Below are 25122 nucleotides of genomic sequence, written 5' to 3'. Positions count from 1 at the left end.
CAATACCGAACTGTGAACTAAACAGGAAATAAAAAAAAGTTATACTGTATTTAACTTAGCCCAAGTATTATGGCCAAAGTACCAGAAGCTGGTGCGCGAGCAATAGATCTTACATTAAGGGTTGGCTTCACAGTCCCTGATGAGCGCTAATGGTGGACTACCTTACCCAATGTAACATTAGGTTGTCCGAGATTAGTGTTAATCAGGGTCTGTGAAACCGACCATATATGTTAAAACTGGTGACCCTCAACTGTGATACAATGCTCCAACCGTGCAACCCTTTCTTGTAACTATTGTGCAGCATATGCTCATTCGTTGCAGCACAAAATACATTATTTTGAGTATAGTTGTGCATATGTACTGTAATTTGATTTACGTCCTGTTGATGTACATGAAGTGTGCAATTCCATGGGCTTTATTTACATTATATAGAGGGCAAACCCAGTGGAGAAGTTTTCTTAAAATGGCTTTCACAAAAAAATCCAAAGTGTTCATTAAGTGGACATAATTGAACAAACAGTGTGGGACTATACCCGTCTCACCTGCACCTCCATGTTTTTTTGTAAATCAGTTTCAGTGGACTACGGTAAATGGTTTGCTGCCTTAAAGCCATTAAGTCTTAAAGTCAGTTTTAGCTGTTATTAGCAATCAATACTGCCACTGTTCTCCCATTTCATCTGTTAAAGATCTTTGGACTTGTTTTCTGAAAAAATATTCTCAGGATATTAAAAAACAGGACCAGTCGCAATGTTAATAAAGCTGTAAGGGGTATTGGCATTGGCTAGGCTATAATTCCACCGCCCTCACGCTGTTCCAATGGATGTTCTCTTCTCCCTCTTCAACTGAGTGCACGAGACTCAAAACAGGAATAGATGTCTTATTTGAGGCTGGAGGGCCTTAAACATCTTTCCTGTCACACATAATATCCTCTTTGGAGCATAGCTTTCTAATTTAATAGTGCCTAACTTGCAGGTAGTAATGTTTCATTTTAACAAGCACATTCTTTAACAAGAAAGCCTCTGAGCTCATCAACACAGGACAGTGGAAATAATACACAGTCCTTTCTCTGCAGTATTTCACAGTTCTGGAGCGCCAACAGAAGTAGGCCTACCTTATCTCTTCCACACCCACTGGTGGCTTATTCCTACACTTTCATCTACAGGGTGCCAGATCTAATTAAGAGGTATTAACTGGGGTTAAAAATAAGTTTGATTTGTCATAACAAAACCGATTTTAGAAAAGGAAAGACCAGAAATACAGCACTGTCCCACAATCGTGTTCGACTTATAAGCAAATCGAATTCTTTATCTATTTGCTACTTTCTTCCAGCTTACCCTTCAGTGCAGTATAATTTATCTGGAGGCAGACCTTGTTGGCAGTACAGTTTGTGTGACTAGGATCATTTATTTGACAACTGTTTTGACTGTTGAATATAGATTTTAGAATAATTAACCCAGAGCAAAAGATAAAATATGGTCTTGCTGTAAGTTGATGGGATACATAGACAAATAAATATATTGACCAGTAACTGTGTTACGCCAACACACCTAATTAACAAAACAAGAAAAGGTTTAAACGGGCGTATGATACCTAAGAGGTTAATTAGTGCAGGCCGGCATAACTCGCCTCCTCCCTCTGCAATGAGTCAGTAAAAGTGCCACATGACCTGAATAGCAGGAAGTAACGCACAGCGCCACAAAACCAGTTTACAGCAAGAATCAGAAGTTGTCTCTTGCTTAAGTTTTGCAGCATTACAGCCCGTTTTAATTTTAACTTAGTTCATATCACCTGAAAATGTATTGGAAACTACTCTTTGTGGCATTAACTCTTAGCGTGCTGGGAAGTACAACAGCCGAGGAACTAGGTAAGTTAATTTAGAAGTGTACCAACACGAAAATTACAAGCGTATGTGTCGCATATCGCACACTGTATTTCTACATAGGTCCACAATCTGGGTTTAGAATTCGATTTAGTTTCATATATATTCTATACTTTTTAAATAATTACATTTTTTATACAATGTAGTTACGTTTCGACTCTTTGTGTTGTTGTTGTTGTTGTTGTTGTTGTTGAAATGGTATTAATAATTAATACTAAAAATAAATAAGAACAATGCAATGATATTTAAAAAGCAGTCGAATAGTAGATTTCTGTTTGATTAACGTGTACTTTATCCGTACTGTATATTAATACGTGACCGGTAGTTATCAGTAATCGACTACAAAATTATTAATAACATACAAGGGCTAGTTACAGTCTTGAAAACATCTTGTCGATTGGGTTTAAAATGTGGTCATTCCCAGTTTAAACTAAGCAACTGTGTCTTCAGAGTCATTCGGAATAACCAAAATTCAGGGGAAAGAACATTCTAGCAACTTGTTTCTAGCGTTGCATCCCACGTATATTATTATTGCTGCTTCAAATAATATTCACAGACACATTTAAGTGATAGTGTTTACGGTATCAACACTCAGTTATCAAAGCAGGCAGCTTTATATGTGTACTGATTTATTTAATTTGAAATACCAAAGCAACACCCAGTTTGTTTGGGAGTGTTTTGGTATTATACATGTTTAAAATACAGGTGGAAAAACAGCTGACTCGACAGCCACTTGTCGTGGTCGAAACTAAATTGAAAATACTGTAAATTAGGTGTTAATAAGTCTGGGATAAAAACAACCTTTGTGTAACAAGGAGCAGTGACGTCTGCCATAGTTTAGTGTTCTGTCCTCTGGTGGAGGCCCACATTCCATGCCGTCAATCGTTGTGTTTGCATCCTTTTTTGGCTATCGGTAGATTTTGAAAAGTGTAATCATCATTGTGTTAAGGTTCTTTTCATGAATAGTGTTTAATTGTTATGTTATGACGTGGCTTTCACAGTAAAGTACCTGGCTGTAACTTAAATACTGTAGAAGGGTGGTACAGAATCACAAACATTTTCTCACCATTAGTAAACTGAAGTATGAAAGAGTTTTATTAGCATAAACTTGCCTGTGACAAGGCAACACCTCAGTCAATTTTCTAAATCCAGAGCTTAATTCCTTCCTTTCTCCAGTACTTGCTGCTCACTCTGTGCTTAAAACTGTACAGTTTAATTCAATTACAATGAGAAACTTACCAGCTGAATTGTAGGTTTACTTTGATTACTTTTTTATTTACATTTTTGATAATTCAATAAAATGATGGGCTCTGTAGTCTTAAATTATGTCTTGATTCTGATTATATTAAAATAGCAACACGAATGAGAAAAAAAGGCAGTAGCTGCGAGTTGTCAACATCGTTCTTAAAATAAATTATACAAAATTAGTATAATGCTAGTGTTTGTAAAGCACAGCACTGGTTTATAGCAAACTAAAATGTCGTTGAAGTAATATAATAATTAAAAGACACGATTCATTTTGTCGTGCTTATTAACTAGGTTGAGTTTACCAGGGCTAAATATGATTAAATACGTATACACTGGACGCGAGTGAATAATTGACGCAGCACTGCAGGCAAATGGGAGTATCCACACCACCACCGAGCAAGGCGAGCGACGCCCCTTTGAGAACATTTTTGCGCCGCTAAAATAGAACCTGGTTCTATTTTATTATTTATTTATTGTTTGTCACGCGACTGGAATGAAACTGACCAGTCAGAAGCAAGGCTAACACCTTTGACACAAGCCTCAAAACAAGTTAATCATGGACTATGAAAAGTTAATTTATGAGGCGCAGCAGTAATCATTATTATATGATTGCAAATTGAACACTAAAAAGACAACCACAAGACAATGCCTGGGTGGCTTGCAGGTGGTGCATTTACAACACAGTGGCATTTTCTTTCCGATTATGCAAGTTGCATAAAACTAGGTTTATTAATAAGCAAAAATACATCGGACCATACACGCAGTCTACATATCCATAACTGAAATGAAAAAAATGTGCGCTTTTGCTGGCTTTTAAAAATGACACAAGATCCCGCATTCACACAACTTGAACATGTGACAGTTTTTAAGCTATGGCATTTTTTTGGTTTGTTTGTTTGTTTTTATGATACATAACGTTGTTCTGCGGCTGTAGTCCGTGACAAGAAGGTCTTTCCATAGGCATAAAGTGAAGTTTTGTGGAGATTCACCAAACAAACAAAAATATTACCGAGGTCCTACTATTCTATACCTTGTAAAACAAAGCCAGCAACACGTTTGTATTCTATGTGACACATCCCAACATTACCAAGATCATACAGAGTTTTGAAGATTGAGCCATATTTATAAAGCATTTTCTGTTCACTGGACTGTTTTAAAAGGAAAAACTAAATAAAAGTAAATAATAGTACAAGGTAAGTGGTGACCTGCGCATAATAACACTGATAATAATAATAGTGTTGCATTTTAAAATACTTAAAAGTTAATAAACAAATTGTCAAAGAAGGAATTTGTAAAGAAACAATTGAGATTGCAGTAAGTTATATATGTAAATGTATAACAACAAATTCATTTTGTTGAAAGTATCAGTTCAACTATACCACTACTGTCCAGCTGTCTTCTGACAGATGTACCGGGCTTCAAATAAGACTACTGCTACTACTGGTACCATTAAAAAAAACCAAAAAAACTATAGCTGTACAATTACTACTACTACTAATAATAATACAACTGTTGGATATATAGGGATGTTCAATAACTCTGATCTATAGATTTTACAAATCCAACCTTTATTTTACCGTGGAGTTGCCAGAGGTCAGGGTGGTAATGTTTTTATCAAAACAAGACCTGATTTGTAATGGGACACCCAATCTCTAGTATGTCCAATGGGTGGGGTCACGTATTTTATTTCCAGTCTTTTGGATCGTGTTCCAGTGTGGAAGGGCTCGTGTCTCTCTGTCCAGTGTGGTTGCAGCAATAAGAACAATAATTGTTATATTTGCCTCCAAAATCCCAGTGGCATCATAACTTTGTAATCGATATAGCTGAACAATCATCTTATTTCTCAGATAAAAATACATACATGTGAAAAAATATTTTAAGAAATGTTTCCCCTGTTCTCAATTTGCCTGACATGGAGTATTAATGTTTTAGTTACGCAAAGAGTAATCACCTTAAAGTGTGTTAATTATGTGCTATAAATAATGTGTTTTCCTTTGATCGCCTCACATGCCACAAACTTGGGTCAAGCGAGGGCACGACAGTTTGTGTGCTTTTGCACATGTGGATGACTACAACAAGACGTGTCTCTACTGCTCTCACATCTAGCGTAGGCTCAGAGAAAACTGAAATTTAAAGAAATGACAATAATGTAAAATCAAAATAGGGTCAAATTGAAAACCGAAAACGCACAGCAATGCCTTGCACATGAGCCTAAATCTTGCTGTCGGAGCTGTGGTACCTTTTCTTCAGAGCATAGATGCATACATACTTTTACCTGGGCATAAGCGATATTAATTTCTTCCTTGCTGTTTTGCGGTTTTAATTTCTTCTGTTTTCCACCTGCTGTGACTCATAGAAATTATACAATGCAATGTAATCCTGTGATATCGATATAATTGCTGGAGAACAATGAACTATCAGTCAAAATAACTGACTGCCTGCCGACGCCTTGAGACTCTGAGCGCAAGCAGTTGCATCACATAGCAACCGTCGCTAACTTCATTCAGGATCCGGTTAGATTAGAAAAGAATGATATTTGAAAAACGGGGGGGGGTGAGGTCTGTCCTATAGCAAATGACACCCCTAATTATATTATTTTTCCATTGGTAATTTAAATTGCAGTGTCAATCCAGTAATATCCAGTCATTCATGATTTCTCATCACCTATGATTCTGTGTTTTAACCTGAAGACTGGTCACACAAGCAACGTTTGTTGACAGCCAGAAGTCGGAATGCTGCTTTGTAAATCCTGTGGCCACACGAGAAGTGACAAGCCTGCTGTCGACAAGGGGTAAAATTTCTGGCAACAAAGTAATGTAAACCAATTCATACGGGAACAAAAACATTGATTTTCTTATATACATGAAAATATAGACAAAAATAAATGAAATAGTAAAGAATTGGCTAAAATAATTGTTGCATTGACTTTACATGGCACTGGTATTTTAATTATTTTCTTTACCAGGATTAATCACATGACAAGTGTCTCATTTCAAAGGAAGCGCAACTGCAGCATCGTTTCAAATATCCTAGCCTACAGGTCACATCAAGTCAGTATACTGTGATTTAAATTACTGAGAAAGCATTCAGAATATAAAACTGTAAGCATTGTTTTACCACAGGACACTACTTTCAAGTCTAATTGTCTAGTACTGAGTTTGTTGCTGTCGTATATTCATCAAAATAGAAGTACTATATCCAAAACTGGGCTACACGTTGCAGGGTTGTCAACGGCATGTTGACCAGCGTGGACACACAAGGCAACACGCGGTCAACATGCCTCTTGTTGCCATCAGCAGTAGTTGCACGTGGGACTTTAAAGACCAAAATTCCAATGTAAAACCCATTGTTGTCTGTTTACATTCATGGCGGCTGTCAGTTATCCGGTATGGGGGTTGGTGTCTAATTGTAATATAATATTCAACATGGAAAAATAAAGTGGGTCACTATTGGGTTAAAATGTAATTTAAAGCCAGTATTTTTATTTGAAAATTCTTTATTCAGGAAAGCCATATGAGCTAATTTAGCTTGTTTTCATAGACGTCCTGGCAAGAGCAGTACATTTACAGTTTTCTACAAACAAAAACAGAAGACACCATAAATACAATCAATCAGTAAATAAATAAATAAGTAAACGAATGTAAAACACAGAGCAGTTCAGCAAAATCATACAGTACACATACAGGGCTCGGATAAATACTGTCAAAAACCATAAATTCTTACCCATTGTTAGCAGAAGTGGTTTATTTTTGTTTATTTTTGTAGAAAAAATAAATTTAAAAAATAGTAGCATGGACATTTTATAAAATCAACACCTATAGACTGAAGCACAGTTTTTAAAGTTTTGGTGCGTCTCCTTTTAAAAATGAATTTCTTTTCAGGTGCCTGTTCAAATCAGACCAGTTGTGCAGACTGCTCAGAAGTCATCATTGAGAAAACAACTGCCTGTCAGTGGGTGGAGTGCACAGGTGAGTGCCCACAGTGGCTGCAGTAGTATGTTGTTTTAACTATTATACAGACTTGGAGGTTTTACATACAAAAGTCTGTTTGACTAGCAGACTTGTTTAGAATTAGACAGTTGTCCCTTATTCACAAGGTTTAAATAAATTTCAAAAAATAAACCTTCCCGTTCATTAAACATTCTGTTATTAAATAAGCCAGCAGAGTGTGTTTTATGCATAAAAACGAACTTGACTTGCAGTACAATAAAACACAAAACAACATGTCAGCAATGTAGCTTGTGTGCTGTAAGCTCCTCGGTTGTGTTTCCCACGCTGTAAACAGTTTAGATATATAATGGGGGAGGTTTTCCTTTTTGTTTTTGTGGGTGGGAAAGAGATGGTGGCTGCTGGTTAGCACAAAGCTGGAAAATATTTGCTCTTCTATAACAGTTATCTATACATGTTGTACTCGTAGATCTTTTATAGTTATCTATGAAAGATCTGTCAGTACTTTTCACAGCCGCTGAACTAATGACAGAATGCGGTTCACGACATCATTTCTTGCAGTTCCTTCTGAGTCATTAGTTTGTCAGTTGAAACCAATTGAGGACCAATTGTAAGGTCACTGCATTGTTTTAAAGCTGTTAAGCAGCAGCATGTAGGGTATTTAAAGTATGTTACAGTGTTATCTGTTAGTGTGTTGGTAGTCCATGCTCTGGTTATGTGAAATCATGCACAAGACATTTAGCAAGGAATCAATCAAGCATTTTTCTTGGCATATACGTTGGTGTAATTTATTAGATAATTAGCAGTGCGGTGTTACCCCAAAGGGTTTCTGTACCGCCAAGACTAACGCCATACTAATATTCTATTGTTTAAAATTAAAACATGAATAAGTACTGTGTTTTCATTTCATTTATTTTACTGATCTTTGAAACCAGCCATATACATGAATAAACAATTCTGAACTGGCTTTATTTAAATGAAGAAGAAAAGTAATACGATATAGATTTTTCTCATCAGAAGGCACGCAGTGGAAATACTAGTTATAATAAAATGTCACTTCAATTGTTTTTTTATTTTTTGTCCCCTAGTACAGTGTGGGTTGCTAGTATGTTTTCAATGCTGTACCTTATAGTTTTCAGTTCACTGCACACAGGGTGTCCTACACTAACTGAAGTCTGTAATAAGTAAACATACACAGGCTATGTTTCACATTTTGTGTGTTTTGCGTAAAGGGTGTTTTTCGTGCTATAGTTTTAGAAGGGAAAATAATACATTCTCTCTAATTAGCTAGACTATACAAAATGACATCACACTATGTGCAGATAACCTAGAGAAGAAAAAAAAAAGTTTTTATTTTATGTCTTTTTTTATAGTTTTTGTTTTTGCAATTATAAATGTCATATCAGGCTATTGTTACTGTCTGCAACAACCATAGACTGTACCAGCTCCAGAGATGCTAATACTGACATTTACTGTTAAAGTGGTCTGCAGTATTCAGTAAAGTAAAAAAAAAATATATAAATTCACCATCCATTCTGTATATAAAGTATAAAAAGTCTGAAATTCTTCTGTATTGAGAGAGGAATTCCAGCTTAAGGATTTACAGTTGTTTTGTTTTTTGTTTTTTTTTCCTGGAGGAAGGATAACATTTAGTTGTGGCTGTTCTGTTGTCCACCTATGCTTTTTTTAACCCAGATTTTTTTTCCATTCTTAACCCCTTTTACAGCCAAACATTTTTGCCATAGATGTCACTTCACTTTTAACGTGCTATAAAAACTTATTTGAGACACGTTTATTTTCAGACCTTTACCAGAATAGACTACTACATTTGGACCGCTACAAAACTTTTTTTTTTATTGTAGTCTACCTTTTAAGAAGTATTTTTTAAACAAGCACTTTTTAAAATAAATTGTTACCTTAGATCCCTGGGGGTAATTGCTGAACCTATGGTTATTATGCTGAACAAAAACAACTTCCCCACATGATAAAGTAGTAAACCGCTGCAATGAAAATGACAGCTGGTTGCATACTAATGAAAACAATGAAAACAACTACAGTTAGTGTTGTTTTCACAGATTATATAAAATAAACATCTCCGCCGGTTTTCAGCCATTGTGATCTGCAGTACCTGTTGGTCAGTTTCATTTTAATGAATTACACCGTGTAACAAATTATTATTATTTTTTTTGTTCCTGGGTAGTAAGTGTTATTTCCTAATTGCTTATGCCTCAAAAGTATAGAAAATGGCTATTATTCCCCACAAACTTTGCTTTTGTGACCAGGACAGGTAAATTTCAAAATATCACTATTTCCAATGAGAAAACGGGCGCTTTTGTGTCTTTTCGTTCACATAAAGTCAGAAAAAAACAACATATGAATCCAAATTAACATGTATTTATATTAAAGTAATACAAAAATGACTACAAAAGATTTAGAAGCGAGTAGTTTTTTGAGATTTACGATTATACTGTAAATTTACAGTATAATCGTAAATCTCGAAAAACTACTCGCTTCTAAATCTTTTGTAGTATATTAAGGTAAGTTTTATCTCTATAGAAGGGGTGAGAACAGAAATGTCTAACATCAACACTTCAGAGTTACTGCCATTAACATGCAGTTGTTTTCAAAGACATTATGTTTTAAAATAAATTAATAATAATAATAATAGAGAATGAATTTGCTGAGGCTGGTTGATAGAAGTGCAATTTGTGACGTCAAGAAGTCCATTTTTGATAATTAAAATTTGAATTATTGATACTAACAGTTCTGTTTTTTAAATCAAGAGTTGCATTTTTTTTTTATAGAAATAATTGTATTTCTGTCATTGTATCATTTCTGATGGATACAGATATTTTTTGCCCTCAAATACATACATTTGTTTGGATATTTGTCCCACCACTATTAAGAAGACTGATACTTGTTCTAAGTTATATCTATATACACCATTTTAAGAAAAAAAGCCATTTTAAATTTGTTGTGCTTCCTGAGTTATACTGGAGCTTGAATGTGTCGTTTATAATCAACTGCTGCATCTAGTAGTTACAGTGGCTAAAACTATTTTCATGTTTGTTTTACATAAACTATAGTACCACATCTTAGAGTAAGTAACGGTATTCCAGAAAATATAGCATTATACATAGCGTGTGTGTGTGTGTGTGTGTGTGTGTGTGTGTGTGTGTGTGTGGGTGTATATATATATATATATATATATATATATATATATATATATATATATATATATATATAATAATTCTACGTCCCCACATGATACGTCCCCATGTGAGCCATCTGGGACTTTCCAACAGGGTTATTGACACCTTGCAGAATGCCAGAGCACCATTGATGAGGACATTGTTCCTCGCTGGAAACTGAACGTGGTACTTAATGCACTCATGCAACTTTGAGCCCCTGTATTCAGCTGAGCTGACATTTTTATCATTTAAGCGCTTTTCTTGCCCGCTGTCATCTCCGCAAAGCGGGTGAGTGAGATGCAGACATTTTCTATTGCGAAAGCCTGCTTAATTTTTACAGATGCCAGGACAAAGGTTATGCGCCATACCAATCCTGAGTTTTTGCCACAGATTGGAAATGGAGGCTTTCCATCCACCACTTTTCCAGTCTGACTGAGAGCAATAACTCCATACGCTCTGCCCAGTTCAGGCACTGGCATACTACGTTGACAGGACAAAAAGTTGGAGGCAGTCTGAAAAATTTTTTGTCTGCTATGAGGAGAAGTCCCATTGTCAAGCCCTGTCTAAACAGAGGCTGTCCAATGGATAGCAACACAGTCAGGACTGCCTATGAGCTGGCCAACTTCCCCCCTCCAGAAAAGCTAACTGCCCATTCCACCAGGGGCTTGGCAACTTTGTGGGCTTTATTCCATGGCGCATCTGTCAAGGGCATTTGCAATGCAGCGGTGTGGGCTACTCCCCTTACCTTTTCTAGGTTCTACAGACTTAATGTTGTCAAAACCCTGGTTTTGGAACTAGACTGTTAAGAGTGGCTTCTCAATCGACCCTTACAGCACAGGCATAGAGGTGAGTTTCTCCCTCAATTTTTTTCACCCCCGCTACTTGTTACTGGGGTTCTGTATGTTAAAGCACATGGCAGCCTCTTGGCTTAGCCTTGTAGCATTCCAGTCATTCAGCAATCTTGCCCTTGTGATGGCTTTGGTACACTCGCCCATACAGTATTGGTTACATTTCTATTTTAGGGAGCCAGGGTTATGATAATAGTATTTTTTATCCCCTGCTGGATTTGTATTTGAGACATTGAAACAAAGAAAATTGACTGGTGGAAATACCACATTGAATGTAGAGGGTTTTGGCTATTGGAATATATTAAAATACATTAAGAAAATCAGTGCTGTTTTAAAAGGTACATACCTTCCTCCCATCCTCCTGTTTATGAAAGTGTGTGCACATTATCAGTGTATTAATTGCATTGAATAGTTTGGGGTTTACAGTATTAAATGTGCATTAAACTAGAATAAAAAAAGGCTTCAGGACCTAGACTTCTGTTATGTTGCTAGTGACCCCACATAATGCACTGTAGAAGTTTTGCAAAAATGTTATCACCACTGGGTCCTACCCTAAATTAGAACAGCACCTTGTAAAATGATTAACGATCTAACTGAAGCCGCTGTGGAAAAGTTTTTTTCCAAAGCAATCCTCTCAAGCAATTTCTGACTGCAGTACAACAGATTTTTCCAGTGAAGTCTTTTAGATCTGAGGTCATTAGAAGTGGTTGGGAACACTCGGGCTGGCATCTTTACAGTAAATAACGAGGAGGAGGAGGAGGAGAGGCTGTTACATTCTCCAAACCTTTACATTTTGTTTAATGTTTTTTCTGAAAGTAAAATACCATTTGCTTGAGTAAAAAGACAGGAAAATTAGCACGATTCATTTAGCAACAGTAAATAAATATTTAAAAAAAAATGATGCTGACTGGTGCTTTGATAAAGTAAAAGAACAAAACAACCACTTTCTTAAGCTTTCAGTTGTTTTTAGATAGGCTGTGAAAAGCTCTATCTGCTTTTTCATTTAATTGAATAAGGCTCTAGGCTTGTCTACATTATATATTGTCTACTGCATTTTACCTTATATTTTTTTATTTTATTTCCATACAATTGCTGACATGTTAGCCACAGGAAAGTTGGTTTCTTTTAAGAAGGTAAACTGTCCTTAACTAACACTTACTGACACAATGTCTTACACGAAATGGAAAATGGTGGCTGAATGCAGAGGGGCCATTATCAGTCTTAAGCCTGATTCGCATGGGACTAAAAATTCCCACATAAACAGGCGGTTTCTGAATTTGTACTGACATCGCTGAAATTTACTCCTGTGCGAACTGTCCATTTCGTTTTCTCCCAGATAATTTTCTAAGAGGTGCTCCGATTTCTTTACAGGACATTGGAACCTGTGCAATTTAAAACTACGGCCTTCTGTGTCTTTTTACCCCTGTGCTAATCAACCATGGCAGTGTTGTTAGAATTGATATAGCATTTCTAGGGTATTCGCATCAAAGCAACACCAGCCTTTACAATAAACCATAATGTAATATTACAGATTGTACGATCTGTCCGGAGATTCTACAGTTCGGTAAAACACAACGATTGGGCATAACCAAATTGGGGATCGGGGGGGAAAATACTAAATTGGTCAAATGGATGCTGAATTTGCCGATTTTTTTTTTTTTTTTTTTTTCTTGTCTGGGGGGGTTACTAGACATCCTCTGCTTTTGACAAACTGAGGACACCTGGATTTTAGTCCTGTGTGAATCGCGCTTTAGAAACCAAACGGTGTGTTCCTTTTATTTCTGGATTTGGAACCGGATGAGCTGAATGGCCGACTGTTGTTCATAAAATTGTCTTATGTTCTTCATTCATTTTTCTGAGACTCTGCTTATTCTCATATATGCAGTATCCAGTTTCTGTGCTGATTTGTGTACATCAGAACTGTTAATAATTACATTTAAGAATAAAGTGCTCTGGCTACTTGTACATTGAGTCATTTTAGAGTAAAACCGGGCTAATCCAGCCCTCTACAAACCTTAATTTTGTATAGTGAGGCATGATTTTTGGGTCCTGACCAAATCCCTATTAAAATACCCGTATTATGATATCCAGTATTATACGAAACCTGTCTGTTCTGGAATCCGGCATGATTTTGAAGACACTTCTGCCTAAAATTAATGTAAATCTGACTGTACAGTCTGGCACCGGGTCACATAATTTTTCTTCTCTAAGTTTAAAACAAGTACAGAAAACAAGACGTTCTGATACTCCTATATCCTGCTGGTGCCATTCTGAATTGTGCAGTCGTTGAACACCAAATAAAATATCTAAACATCTACACAATGATCTAACTCTTGAAAGAAAATATGTGCTTATCAAAAAAGCTGGAATCTTGCTAAAATAAGCACAAAACAAGCTAAGGGAAAAAATCAAAATCACAAGGCAAAGCATTACAGTTATTCTGGAAAGAAAACAAGATTACTTAAAGCAACCTGACTCTCACATGCAAGTACATTGCCAACACGTGAAGGTCTTTCTATGGGAATGGTTTAAGCAGGCTTGTGCTCATAACAGTTAAAGGTTTTGTTGAGGCATTGTTGTTTAAAATTTGCTGAGGCATTGTTTTGTTGTGTTTATTATGCTGTGTGTACATTTTAATAAACTTTTTTTTTTTTTTTTTTAAAAAGCATTTCAATTGTTTTGTTATTTACCCTTTCTTAGGTACAGTATTAGATTTTTTACAGTTACTTTGTAAACCAGCACACTGTTTTACCCGGCACAGTTTTTCAGTACCAAACAATACTGGATTGGACAGGTTTCACTGTGCTTGGGGGAAACATGCATGTGAGAAATATGAAAATCTATAGACTGGCAATTGTAAAAGACTTGGCAAGCAGAGAACATCTTAATAGCTTTAGCTGAAATGTTTTGTTTTTCCTTGAACAGTAAGTGGTGTTTGAATACAATTTTCTGTGGTACAACTGGTTGCTAAGCAACTTCAATCTATATTAGACATTACATAAAGTAAACAGTCAATTAATTATATGCTGGTCACCATAAACATCAGAGTTTAAAGTCTGTGTAGCGTTAATTGAATTATTAAAGTGTTGTTTAACAATGTGCAGTGTGTGAGGAAACAGATTATTCTGGAGTAAATAGAATACCAGATACAATAAGTGATACATATTCCATTAACTCATGAAGGAAAATCTGTTAGTGCTTAGATATTTCTGTACGATTTGTGTTGCTTTGTAACAGCTGTAAAACAGCATACTAGTTATCACTTGATAATTATTGCATTTAAACTTGGGAACATTTTTATAATAGACTTTTGTGCAGGCTGATTGATGTTTGACTGCCATAGGCTAAGGCATAATGGAATCATATTGCAGCACTGGTAGACCTCCAGAACATTTGTCTGTGCATTCATATTTAATTAATTCTATATGTTACAAAATCCTGTCATGGGAGAGCAGTACTTCCTGCGTTTCCTGGAAAAGAAAAACCTGTGTACTGCAAAAAAGGTTTTCAAGAGAACATTGCTGCTAATGGGGAAAACAGATGGACGTGCTGTAATTCATTTGTGACGAGGTTGAACAATTCATATTGTTTAAGGGATCCATTAGGATTGATCTAGAATAAATGTAATTTTGCCTTTTTACATAAGTGTAAAAAAAAAAAAAAAGAAAAAAGAAAACAAAAGCTGCACTGCAGGCAGATATTTGAGAAAACAGGTTCCTGATTGTGTTCATGCCTTAAATATCATAGCAAGGTGTAACATTATTTCTGCATGCCATGCATACTGGAGTGCATTCGCTGGTGTGCAATCTATTTTAATTGTTCAGAGATGTGATCTGGAACTGCAGAAAGTGTATCTTGCAACCAGTTTTTTTTTTTTTTTTTTTTTTTAATTTTTGGTTGCATAAATACTGTTGAGGGGGATCTTCAGATTGTTCCCAGATTAAAAGTGACTGAGTTTAGAGTAGTTTTAAATGGTGAGCTAGTCTTTGTTTGACAGAATGATAGAGCATACTGTACTGTGTGGTGCAGGAATTTAATACCATGTAAAAGTGCTTCAAGGACAGGGCTTGCTTTCATAATCCCAAACTCAAACGCAGAATTTTATGTTTTTGCTTTTGAAAGCTTTGTATTTATTTATTGATTGCATTTATATAGCACTTTTCATGCGAAAGTATTGCAAAGCACTGTACAGTACATTGCAAAAAGCATTTCCATTTACACAACACAATACATTTGTGTAAAGGTCCCCAGGCACGTCACACACACGCAAATAGCAAGCACAATGGAACCTGAAATAACAGCAACCTGATTTATGGCCACATGGTTCAGATTTCATTTTTGCAATGTCATGATTGGTGCTTTTATTTGGGCCTACTCCTCCCTCCAGCAAATTTAACAGAGCAGGCCATTTAATGTGATGTATGTCTTGTTTGTTTGAAGCTGCAGTGCTCTTTGAAAGAGAAACATGAAAGGCCAGGGAACAAGAGTGAGCACGGATCCAGTACAGTATCTGGAACTATCATGAGAGAGTTTCATCGTACCTTGATGCGTAGTTGTATTCATCACTTGTAACACATTGTCATGCATATCCAACATTACAGCTGTATTATCTATTTAGAAGTGGACAAAATTGTCTTATTTTTATTTGTCAACCAGTTTGTGGACCTTGTGGTTAGTAAACAGAAATAAACATTAAACAGCATGCAAATAAAAAAACAATATGTACAATGGATGTGCTCTCTGTATTCAGTACCCTCCTCTAGAGCCATTACAGATATCTCCTTTGTGTACTGTCAGTGTTATTAGCTGGCATGCTGATATAAGATGGTTGTTGACCAATCAACCTAACCACTGTTGGGGCATGAGTTTTGTTTTCCTATCCTACCTTGTAGGTGCCCACCCTCCCACCCCTTTGCAACCTATGAAAAAATTATTTCCTAGTTTTCAGATATAGCCGATGCAAGAAAGGCACTGCAGAGCAATCTGGCAGATAGTAACAGTAAACCATGGGCAAGAGGATGGTACAGCATCATTTCCACAGCAGATTTACTGTGATGCTTTCAAACAGCCGACTAAACGGTACTTCAGCCTGCTCTGTTCAGATGCCCAGGAATAGTGATATGTTGTGGTACTGTACCTCAACAGTAAATTAACACCGCTCAGATTTTGAAACCGAGACTAAATGTCACACAACAGTAGAGTTAAAACAAAAACGCCATAAACAACCATTTCGTGATTGCATATTTTTTAATTTATTTATTAATTAATACTACTTTTAGTAATTTGTTAATATTTTTAAATTCAGAAGCAAAGCCCACATTTTGTTGGCCCCATTGCTGGTCTTAATTTGCTTCGTGTTTCACCGTTCTAAATGTATCTGATTTTAAATCCACATGCAAACTCTTGAATTGGTATGTTTATTGGGCTTGTAACGATAGCGGTACTAATCTAATTATTTGTCGTTTTGGGACCCCACAATAACAAATCGATAATATTTTAATGAAATCAAACATTCCACAAAATTAAAAGTGTGTCTTGTAGGGTTTATTTGAATTAGTTTTTATACCATGCTGTATAAAAAGAGGACTTATTGTTCCTTGAAACTGTTAATGATTTTTAATTTTTTTAATGATGAGTAGTTGTCGCTAGAATTTGCACGATATTCAATGTCAGGGTTCGATTTACAGCTGCTGTTTTTTGTTTTTACTTGTTTCAGTTGTAGCCTATTATGAATAATAATTTGAGCGTTTATAGTAGTGACATCTACACTCCGATAACTGCAGTGTAACCTCTGATAAAAAGAGACATGTTAACAGACTGCAATAAAAAAGGCTGAGAACGGGGCTTACTGCTGTATTTATTTGTCTGACTCAGCACAGTCTTCCAGAATGCACTGTTTTAGAGGGCTGTGTTTTGACTATTCAGAGCAACCTAGTTCTTTGCTAGTCAAATTGACTTGCAGCTGGGAGGGAAAAAAAAAAAAAGCATTGAAATGGGAAGCTGACTTGGGAGCTCTACGGAGCACCTCCAGGTTCACAGATTCTTATTTTTAATTGAATATCTGTCAAGGGATCATGTTGCAAAAAAACACCACAGTGATACTAGGAAATGACAATACATTGACAGTATGATAATCTTGGGGTACATGGAGCTTCTAACACTATTTCATGAATGCTTGTCTGGTCTCTTGATTTCATTAACTAAGAGGAGGGCCACAGATTGCGATATTGCTTTAATAGCAAAGGCTTTGGTTTTTGGGTGTTTTTTTTTTTTTTTTTTTTTTTGAGAAAATGGGAGTGGATTCCAAATTGTCAGAGACTGTCTTTCCAGAACTTGGGTAAATGCCAAAAGGAGCGTTGCATTTAATACTGACCAAAATTAAAGGGACATGCACATAGAACGTGGAGAAGGCCTCTGGAGAGTCATAATTTTTTTAAAGTACAGTTATGTTCTGTTTTTGTGTCTATTTTTATCTACAGTATGTTTTTTTTTTTGTTGTTTCTTACTGTATCCATTTTGTTAGGCTTGCAAAATTTTTGTGTGTGTGTGTATATATATATATATATATATATATATATATATTATATATATAATATATATATTATTTGTGACTGGACTGACATAATACACTATGCGCGTGGGCACTGTCAAAAAATAATTTTTGTTAATAAATAAATAAATAAAAATAATAAATCACTTTTAATGGGTGACTTTCTTTTTTTTTTATAGCAGTAAACTCCTCAGTCTCAGGCCACTGTGTGAATAACACTGAAGCCTTCAGCACAAATTGCACAGCTGTCAACACAACTTCTTGTACAGGTAAGTCCACAGTTCTCATTCACTTTTAAAATCACTGGTGTATTAATGAGTGTGAGTGTGTTGTAGCAGCTGGATTGAAAGGTCTCTGCCTATTAACTTCAGAAGAAAGATGCGTTCCATGCTTTTAATACTGTAGTGATGGGAGTACCCTGTATTGCCCCATTGTCGGAGTGGTGTTGTGTAGTAAGCACACTGATCAAGTTAACTAGTTAGAACACCTCTCTAATTTAATCTTGGGCTATGCCAGCACTACACAGCCGATCCCTAGAACCTTACTCGGAACCGTTCTAATTAATCCAACTCAAAGAGCCCACACTGAAGTACAGTTTCATGTTTAGTTGAATGTAATGCATACAAACACTATTAAAATAATTTAGTTACTGTTCCTAGCAGCACAATGGACAGTATCCCACCATGCATTGTATTTTATGTTTAAAATAATGTGTTATGCTCCATATTAATAGAGGTGCATAGTGCTAATTTTTTTTTTTTTTTTGGGGGGGGGGGGTAAATGCAAACACACACATGTAAATTTTAATTTCCAGGTTTTATTGTTTATCAGATGATGTCCGTTTAAACCTCATTTGGAGCCGATTTCTGTTTCTTAAGAAAATTCAGAAAGAGCTGTTAATTACAAAACAATGTCACTGAGTCGTAATCTGCTTTTATTTCAAACACAACTGACAAATTACATTAGTTACTCATCCCAGTTCCTACTTGTAACTCTCATTTCGTTCCTGGAGTCGCCTAATTTAACGTTGTGCTTTTGTTAATTTCCACTCTGGTTTAACAGATTTTCTTTCCAGGACTTGCCAATAAGGAGTTTACACTCCAGGGCCTGTTCAGTTCTATTTGAAATGTCCACGTGCCAAACATATCAAAGAGCATTTTATGACATTGGAGGGTAAACAGAAAATGTATTACAGCGTCCACACTTGTGACAAACCTCAGTACCTGATGCGATCTAATTTAGAAGAGGACTCTTGAAGAGGACCTCCTGAGGTGGTCTTGAGTACGGTATTAACCGCTCTGCACTGTACATGCTAACTGTATTTAGCACTTTTAAGCTGGTTTAAAAGCAACTAATATGGTTTAAGTGCATAGTGTGGACAGGGCCTTAGATTTGAACCACTCAAGACTAACTATAGCCTGGCATCTGGATTAAATTTAAATCCAATAAAATATTAACAAGGTCCTGACAACCACGTGAATATTTAATAAACTCTTAAGCAGGGGTGTTGAGACACCCCTACCCTTGGACTTTATTATAGCATTTTACAGCACTGGATTTCATCAGCTACCTATTTTTTTTTTAAAAAAAGAGGGATTTCCTAGTGCTGTAAAATACGCCTGTGTGTGTGTGGTCATATATATATATATATATACACACACACACACACACACACACACACATGAAGGCTATGTGATGATGAAGGCTATATTTGCATCCTGAGCCATTCGAGAAAAAAGGCATAATACCACAGTAGTGACATTAAAAAGTGATAATTCCTCTAGAGGAAAAGATATTTGAACTTTGACCCATTCGACTCCTCGAGACAGTCACTTTCAATTCAAACACAAAATGTCTTGTTTTCAATCACTCAACAACACCCACAATATAGAAATGTTCATTAATGATCAACAAACATGAGAATACGTTAAAAATAAATAAATATGTAAAGCTGGTACATTCGTATCACAGAGAAACTGGAGAGGAACAGGAAATTGAAACAATGTAAAGGCAATCATCCAAATAAAGCTGAAGCACTAAAGGATAATGACATAGAACGTCTGTACAGCACTGAAACAATAAGTTTAAAAAAAAAACAACTGTACTGCTGAACCTCGTCTTCTATAATATTAGCATCACAAGGGCAGGCCCAGACTGGCCATCTGGCAGCTCTGGCAAATGCCAGCGGGGCAGGTGTGTTAGTGGGCTGGTGATCAAGAGGGGAAAATAAATAAGTAAACATTATTATTTTGCTTTCGCTATTGTGTAGATTAATCAAATAGAAAATACTTCAAATGACTCACTACATTAAGAACACACCTAAAATATTGTAGTTAAATACAAATTGAGGGGACTTCCCTTTCAGCAACTTTATTTAAAAAAAAAACTGTGACACACACACACACACACACACACACACACACAGTCATGCATGGCTTCTCCCTAATCCTGATTCAATTAGTGCAGAATGTTGGGTCATCATGTGTTGACATATTAAATGTCTGTAGGTCTCCTGTGGTTTATGTATATTTACAGTAAACAGTAAAACAGCCTGTTTTTACGCCAGTAATTGAAATTTGCTAAACGTCTTTATGTAATTCTCTGTCAGAACGGAAATTCCGCATTTTATTCTTACAAGTATCGTCGCAGCCTTAATCCCAGTCAGTCACTGCACAAGGGTATCCATGTATTCTAAAAAAGAACAGATGGGCCTCTGTTTGAGTTACAGGAAAACAATTCCATCTTGAGTTTCTCTGACCATTTATAAATTACTCGACCTTCGGTCTTATAATTTATGACGTCACAGAAACCCTAGATGGAGTTATTTTCCTGTAAATCACTGAAGCCCATCTATTGTTTTTTTTATATATATATAAAAATCTCATTAATTATTGTTGTTCACGTGTTTCTTAGACATGATCTTTTTTTTTTTTCTTCAGTCAATTCAACCACTGTTGGTCCACCGACTACAAGCAACTCCACTGCTGTAGTAACGACAGGTAATGAATCAGAGTTAGGGCTTCTGTTAGTCCTGGTTCACCATTTCAGACCCGTTTTTAAAAAATACCTTGCGGTGCTGTTTTACAGATAAAATATTTTTGAATTTATGGAGCTACTTTTTTTATTGAATGTTATATTTTTGACCAGTATAATAATTGGTAGAAGAATTTGATTTACAATTGTTATTTATTTTTCTTTTTTAAACACAGCTCCTTTGAACATGACCACCACTGCTGCGACTCCAACCACCCCACGCAATATCACCGTTCCTACTACAGGCAAGTCATTTTTTCACCCATAACCACAGAACACTCAAACTTAACATATGTATAGCTATTGCTAAAAGTTTGGCATCGCCCTATAGAATTAACTCATTTTGCTTCATAAAGTGGAATGAAACCTGCTGAATAATGTTATGTTAACATATTGAATTAGATACCACTTTGTAGTTTTCCATGTGCTTAACGGAAAACTGACAAATTGAAAAATTTGACATTTCAGACTAATGTACTACTGTTGTGGCTTCCGGTAGACACTTGCGATAGCATTTTGTAGTTTCTTTGATGTTAAATTTAAATTATCTAAATAATGGTCATATAGTTTTTATTTTTATTACATCTCAATCTTAAAATTCTAGGTGATGCAGAATGTTTGGCCATAGAAATAATAACAAATTTGTTTCTGACAAGAAACATGCTTAAACCGTTCAGTTGGTTTAGGAAACTGTGTGACTGATGGTGCTGTGGAGTAGAAGCATTCTGTAATTGATGTATTGTTTTTTCTTCATCGCAGGCCTGACCAACTCAACAGTGCTCCCCACCACAACCCCCCATAAGAAGTCCTCCTTTGATGCAGCCAGCTTTATTGGGGGCATCGTGCTGGTGCTGGGCCTGCAGGCGGTCATCTTCTTCCTCTACAAGTTCTGCAAATCCAAGGATAGCAACTATGACAACCTCTAAGAGCCCTGCTAATCTAGTGGTGTGGCAGTCACTGTGTGCACTGCTGCCTAATGTCAGCCACACCCCCTCCTTGCAAACAGTGTTTCTGCAGAGTTCAAGCAGCCTCTTTAGTATGTGATGAGTGCGTTGTTCTTGTGGTTGATCACACAGTGTAATCGCTGGTTGGCCACAGGTAACTCGCTCATGCTGTGTTATGCGTGATGGTTCTTAAGAGAGTTCAAGCTTAGGTTTTTCTGTTCTAAAGTTTATTTTGTGGTTGGCTGCCTACCCGTGTTACTTAAGGTTTTACATATTTTAAAGAACACTGTTTTTCTTTGTTGTTGTTTGTTTGTTATTAGATAAAAACATTTTTTTTTTAAATAAAGGAACATTCTAATTGTTAACTGTCAAGGAGAGGCAATGTTACTGTTTTTTTTTTTTTTTTTTTTTTTTTTTTTTTTTTTTTTTTTTTAGGCATTTAGAATTGTAAGCCCTGTAAAGGAAACATCTCTCCTGGTTTTAATTTGAGATTATCTCAAAACAAGCAATACTGTGTTTTCCCTACCAACTTAAAACAAATAATCATTAAACCGCAATACTGTGTTTTGATTTTGTTTTTAAAAAAAAGAACTCCTCTACTGTGTTCATGTATGTTAACCAAAAATAGCAGATTAACACTGGAACTGCCGGTAGTGATTTTGACGGGTTTGGATTTAAAATGTAAATCAATCTGTGTTTGTGAATGCAATGCAGTTATCCGTTTTGTTTTTTTGCCTTATTCTTTTTTCTATTTTTTTTTATAGACGACCGCATTGCATTGACAGTATGCAGATTAATTTACATTTGAAATCTCATCAATCCTGCGGTGGTTCTAGTGCTAATAAACTGGGTTATTAATTTCTCTTGCTGATTTTGGAGGGGGGGAATGCATGCCTTTTTTTTTTTTTTTTTTAAACATAAAGCTCAGCTGTACTGTTGGCGATCATCCCAGATTAAATGTTAACTAAACAAGATGGAAAACAGAAAATAGAGAGATGTGCCAGTCAGGCTAGTGAAACCCTGTGTGTTGACGTTGACAGTTTGTACTGCCAGCTGAACTGATGTCTTTATGTTTTTAAAATAGATTGTATTTGTGCCCTTGGACTCTGCACAACAAAAGGGAATACATTTCCCCAGTTTAGCTACACTTGGCCAGATTTATCAAGGTCTCTCATCTAGTGCACCAAAATACAAAATAACTTGTTAATGTTACTAAACCAGTAACCAGCAACTCATGAGGTTAATTTCATAACTCAAATGTTGTTATTGTGACATAGTTAAGTTTTCCTTTTACCAAATAGTATACAGACACCACTTTGGCATGAAGATCTTAGTAAACCTGATGATTCTATTTTGTTCAGCTTTTAGTTTTAAAGACAATCTAAGTTTTATATCAGAGTTCAGTAATATTTAATACCCTCATGTCCAGTTCTTCTTAAATATACAGAAAGCTTTAGTTTCCCCCTATCTTCTTCTTTGAAACCGGAAGTAATTCAAACTAAATGAAGAGAAGATTTATTGTGGTGTAGAAAAAAAAAACTGCTGCAGGTTTGGCATTTAAAAAGTGAATGTTGAACAGAATTTGTTCATGCTATTTTGCACTGTTTTGCAAACAATGGCTCAGGTTTTATGCACGTATATTTGAAAATTTAGCAAAAATTATTTTATAAAAAATAAAAGTTTGATTAATGACACTAAATGCTGGTAAAGCATTAGAGATTGCACTGGATGGGCTGTGCATTATTCTTTTTGTTATCACTTTGTATTGTAGTAAAAAAAAAAATGCCACCAAAATTCCTGAGTGCTTTACAAGTAATGCCATGCTGATTTAATTGCCAAAGTATGATGATGATTTGTACAAAATATAATAAATAGGACTAAATAAATGTATGACCTGCTTTCTGCCAATCCTGATGAGTGTGTAGCATTTCTTAACATTGATTACAAACGCTTGCAAATCATTGTCACATCACATTAGAGTAGGCAAATTACAGAATGCATCAAAATCAGCTTCAACAACATTGCTGGGGAGTTGGTTCCACACTCTCACGATTCTCTGTGTAAAAAGGTGGCTCCTGTTTTCTGTTCTGAATGCCCCTTTGTCTAATCTCCATTTGTGACTTCTAGTCCTTGTTTCTTTTTTCAGGTCAAAAAAGTCCCCTGGGTTGACATTGTTAATACCTTTTAGAATTTTGAATGCTTGAATTAGATTGCCATGTAGTTGTTCAAGACTGAATAGATTCATTTCTTTTAGCCTGCCTGCATATGACATGCCTTTTAAACCCAGAATAATTCTGGTTGCTCTTTGCACTCTTTCTAGAGCAGCAATATCCTTTTTATAGCAAGGTGACCAGAATTGAACACAATATTCTAGATGAGGTCTTACTAAAATTTTTAACATTACTTCCCTTGATTTGAATTCAACACTTTTCACTATACATCTGAGCACCATGTTGGCCTTTTTCAGAGATTCCTTCTTAAATTTCAGTATCTCCCATATGATATTTATAATGCACATTTTTAGTGCCTGCATGCACTACCTTACACTTTTCTCTATTAAATGTCATTTGCCATGCGTCTGCCCAGTTCTGAATGCTGCTGCAACATTGTTTGCCACTCCTCCAATTTTTGTGTCTTCTACAAATTTAACAAGTTTGCTTACTATGCCAGAATCAAAGTCATTAATGTAGATTAGGAAGAACAGAGGAACTAATACTGATCCTTGTGGTACTTCACTGGTTACCTCACTCCATTCTGAGGTTTCTCCTCTAATCAGTACTTTCTGTTTTCTACATGTTAACCACTCCCTAATCCATGTACATGCATTTCCTTGAATCCCTACTGCGTTCAGTTTGAGAATTAATCTTTTATGCAGGACTTTGTCAAAAGCTTTCTGGAAATCTAAATAAACCATGTCATATGCTTTGCAGTTATCCGTTGTCGATGTTGCATCCTGAAAAAAATCAAGCAGGTTAGTTAGACACGATCTCCCTTTCCTAAAACCATGCTGACTGTCTCCCAGGATACTGTTACCATACAGGTAATTTTCCACTTTGGATCTTATTATACACTAGTTTCCATATAATAGAAGTCAGGCTTATTGGTCTGTAGTTACCTGGTTTGGTTTTGTCTCTTTGTGGATCGGTATTACGTTTGCAATTCACCAGTCTGTCGGTACAACCCCTGTGTAAAAACAGTGTTACATGATCTTGGTTAGCGGTTTGTAAATAACTTCTTTCATTTTTTTGAGTACTATTGGGAGGATCTCATCCGGCCCAGGGGATATGTTTATTTTAAAAGCTCCTAGTCCCTTTAACACTTCTGCCTCTGTTATGCTAAAGTTATTTAAAACTAGTAGGAACAGGTCGACATGTGGGGCATGTTTCCCATATTCTCTTTTGTAAAAACTTGTAAGAAGTAATCATTTAATATATTTGCTATTTTTTTCTCGTCCGCTATGATTTTGCCAGTTGTATCTCTTA

At 35.9% G+C, this 25122-nt stretch overlaps 1 protein-coding gene across 2 annotated transcripts; it reads left to right on the top strand.

Annotated features, from left to right (window-relative positions):
- The first annotated feature begins 1683 nt into the window (after window positions 1-1683).
- Window positions 1684-21891, top strand: LOC121315639 (sialomucin core protein 24-like). 2 transcript variants are annotated; one of them, XM_041249905.1, is made up of 6 exons: window positions 1684-1864; window positions 7009-7095; window positions 17846-17932; window positions 20603-20662; window positions 20873-20941; window positions 21456-21891. In XM_041249905.1, exons 1-6 carry the CDS (start codon window positions 1795-1797, stop codon window positions 21620-21622), a joined length of 540 nt encoding a protein of 179 aa, XP_041105839.1. In that variant the 5' UTR covers window positions 1684-1794; the 3' UTR covers window positions 21623-21891. The 2 variants fall into 2 exon arrangements, with proteins under 2 accessions (XP_041105839.1, XP_041105838.1); XM_041249904.1 differs by having other exon boundaries at window positions 17843-17932.
- The last annotated feature ends 3231 nt before the right edge of the window (window positions 21892-25122 follow it).

This window comes from Polyodon spathula, chromosome 5, assembly GCF_017654505.1.
Source record: "Polyodon spathula isolate WHYD16114869_AA chromosome 5, ASM1765450v1, whole genome shotgun sequence".
NCBI classification, from domain to species: Eukaryota; Metazoa; Chordata; class Actinopteri; order Acipenseriformes; family Polyodontidae; genus Polyodon; species Polyodon spathula.
Note: the sequence above shows the minus strand (reverse complement) of the source record. Positions and strands in the feature narration are given on the sequence as shown.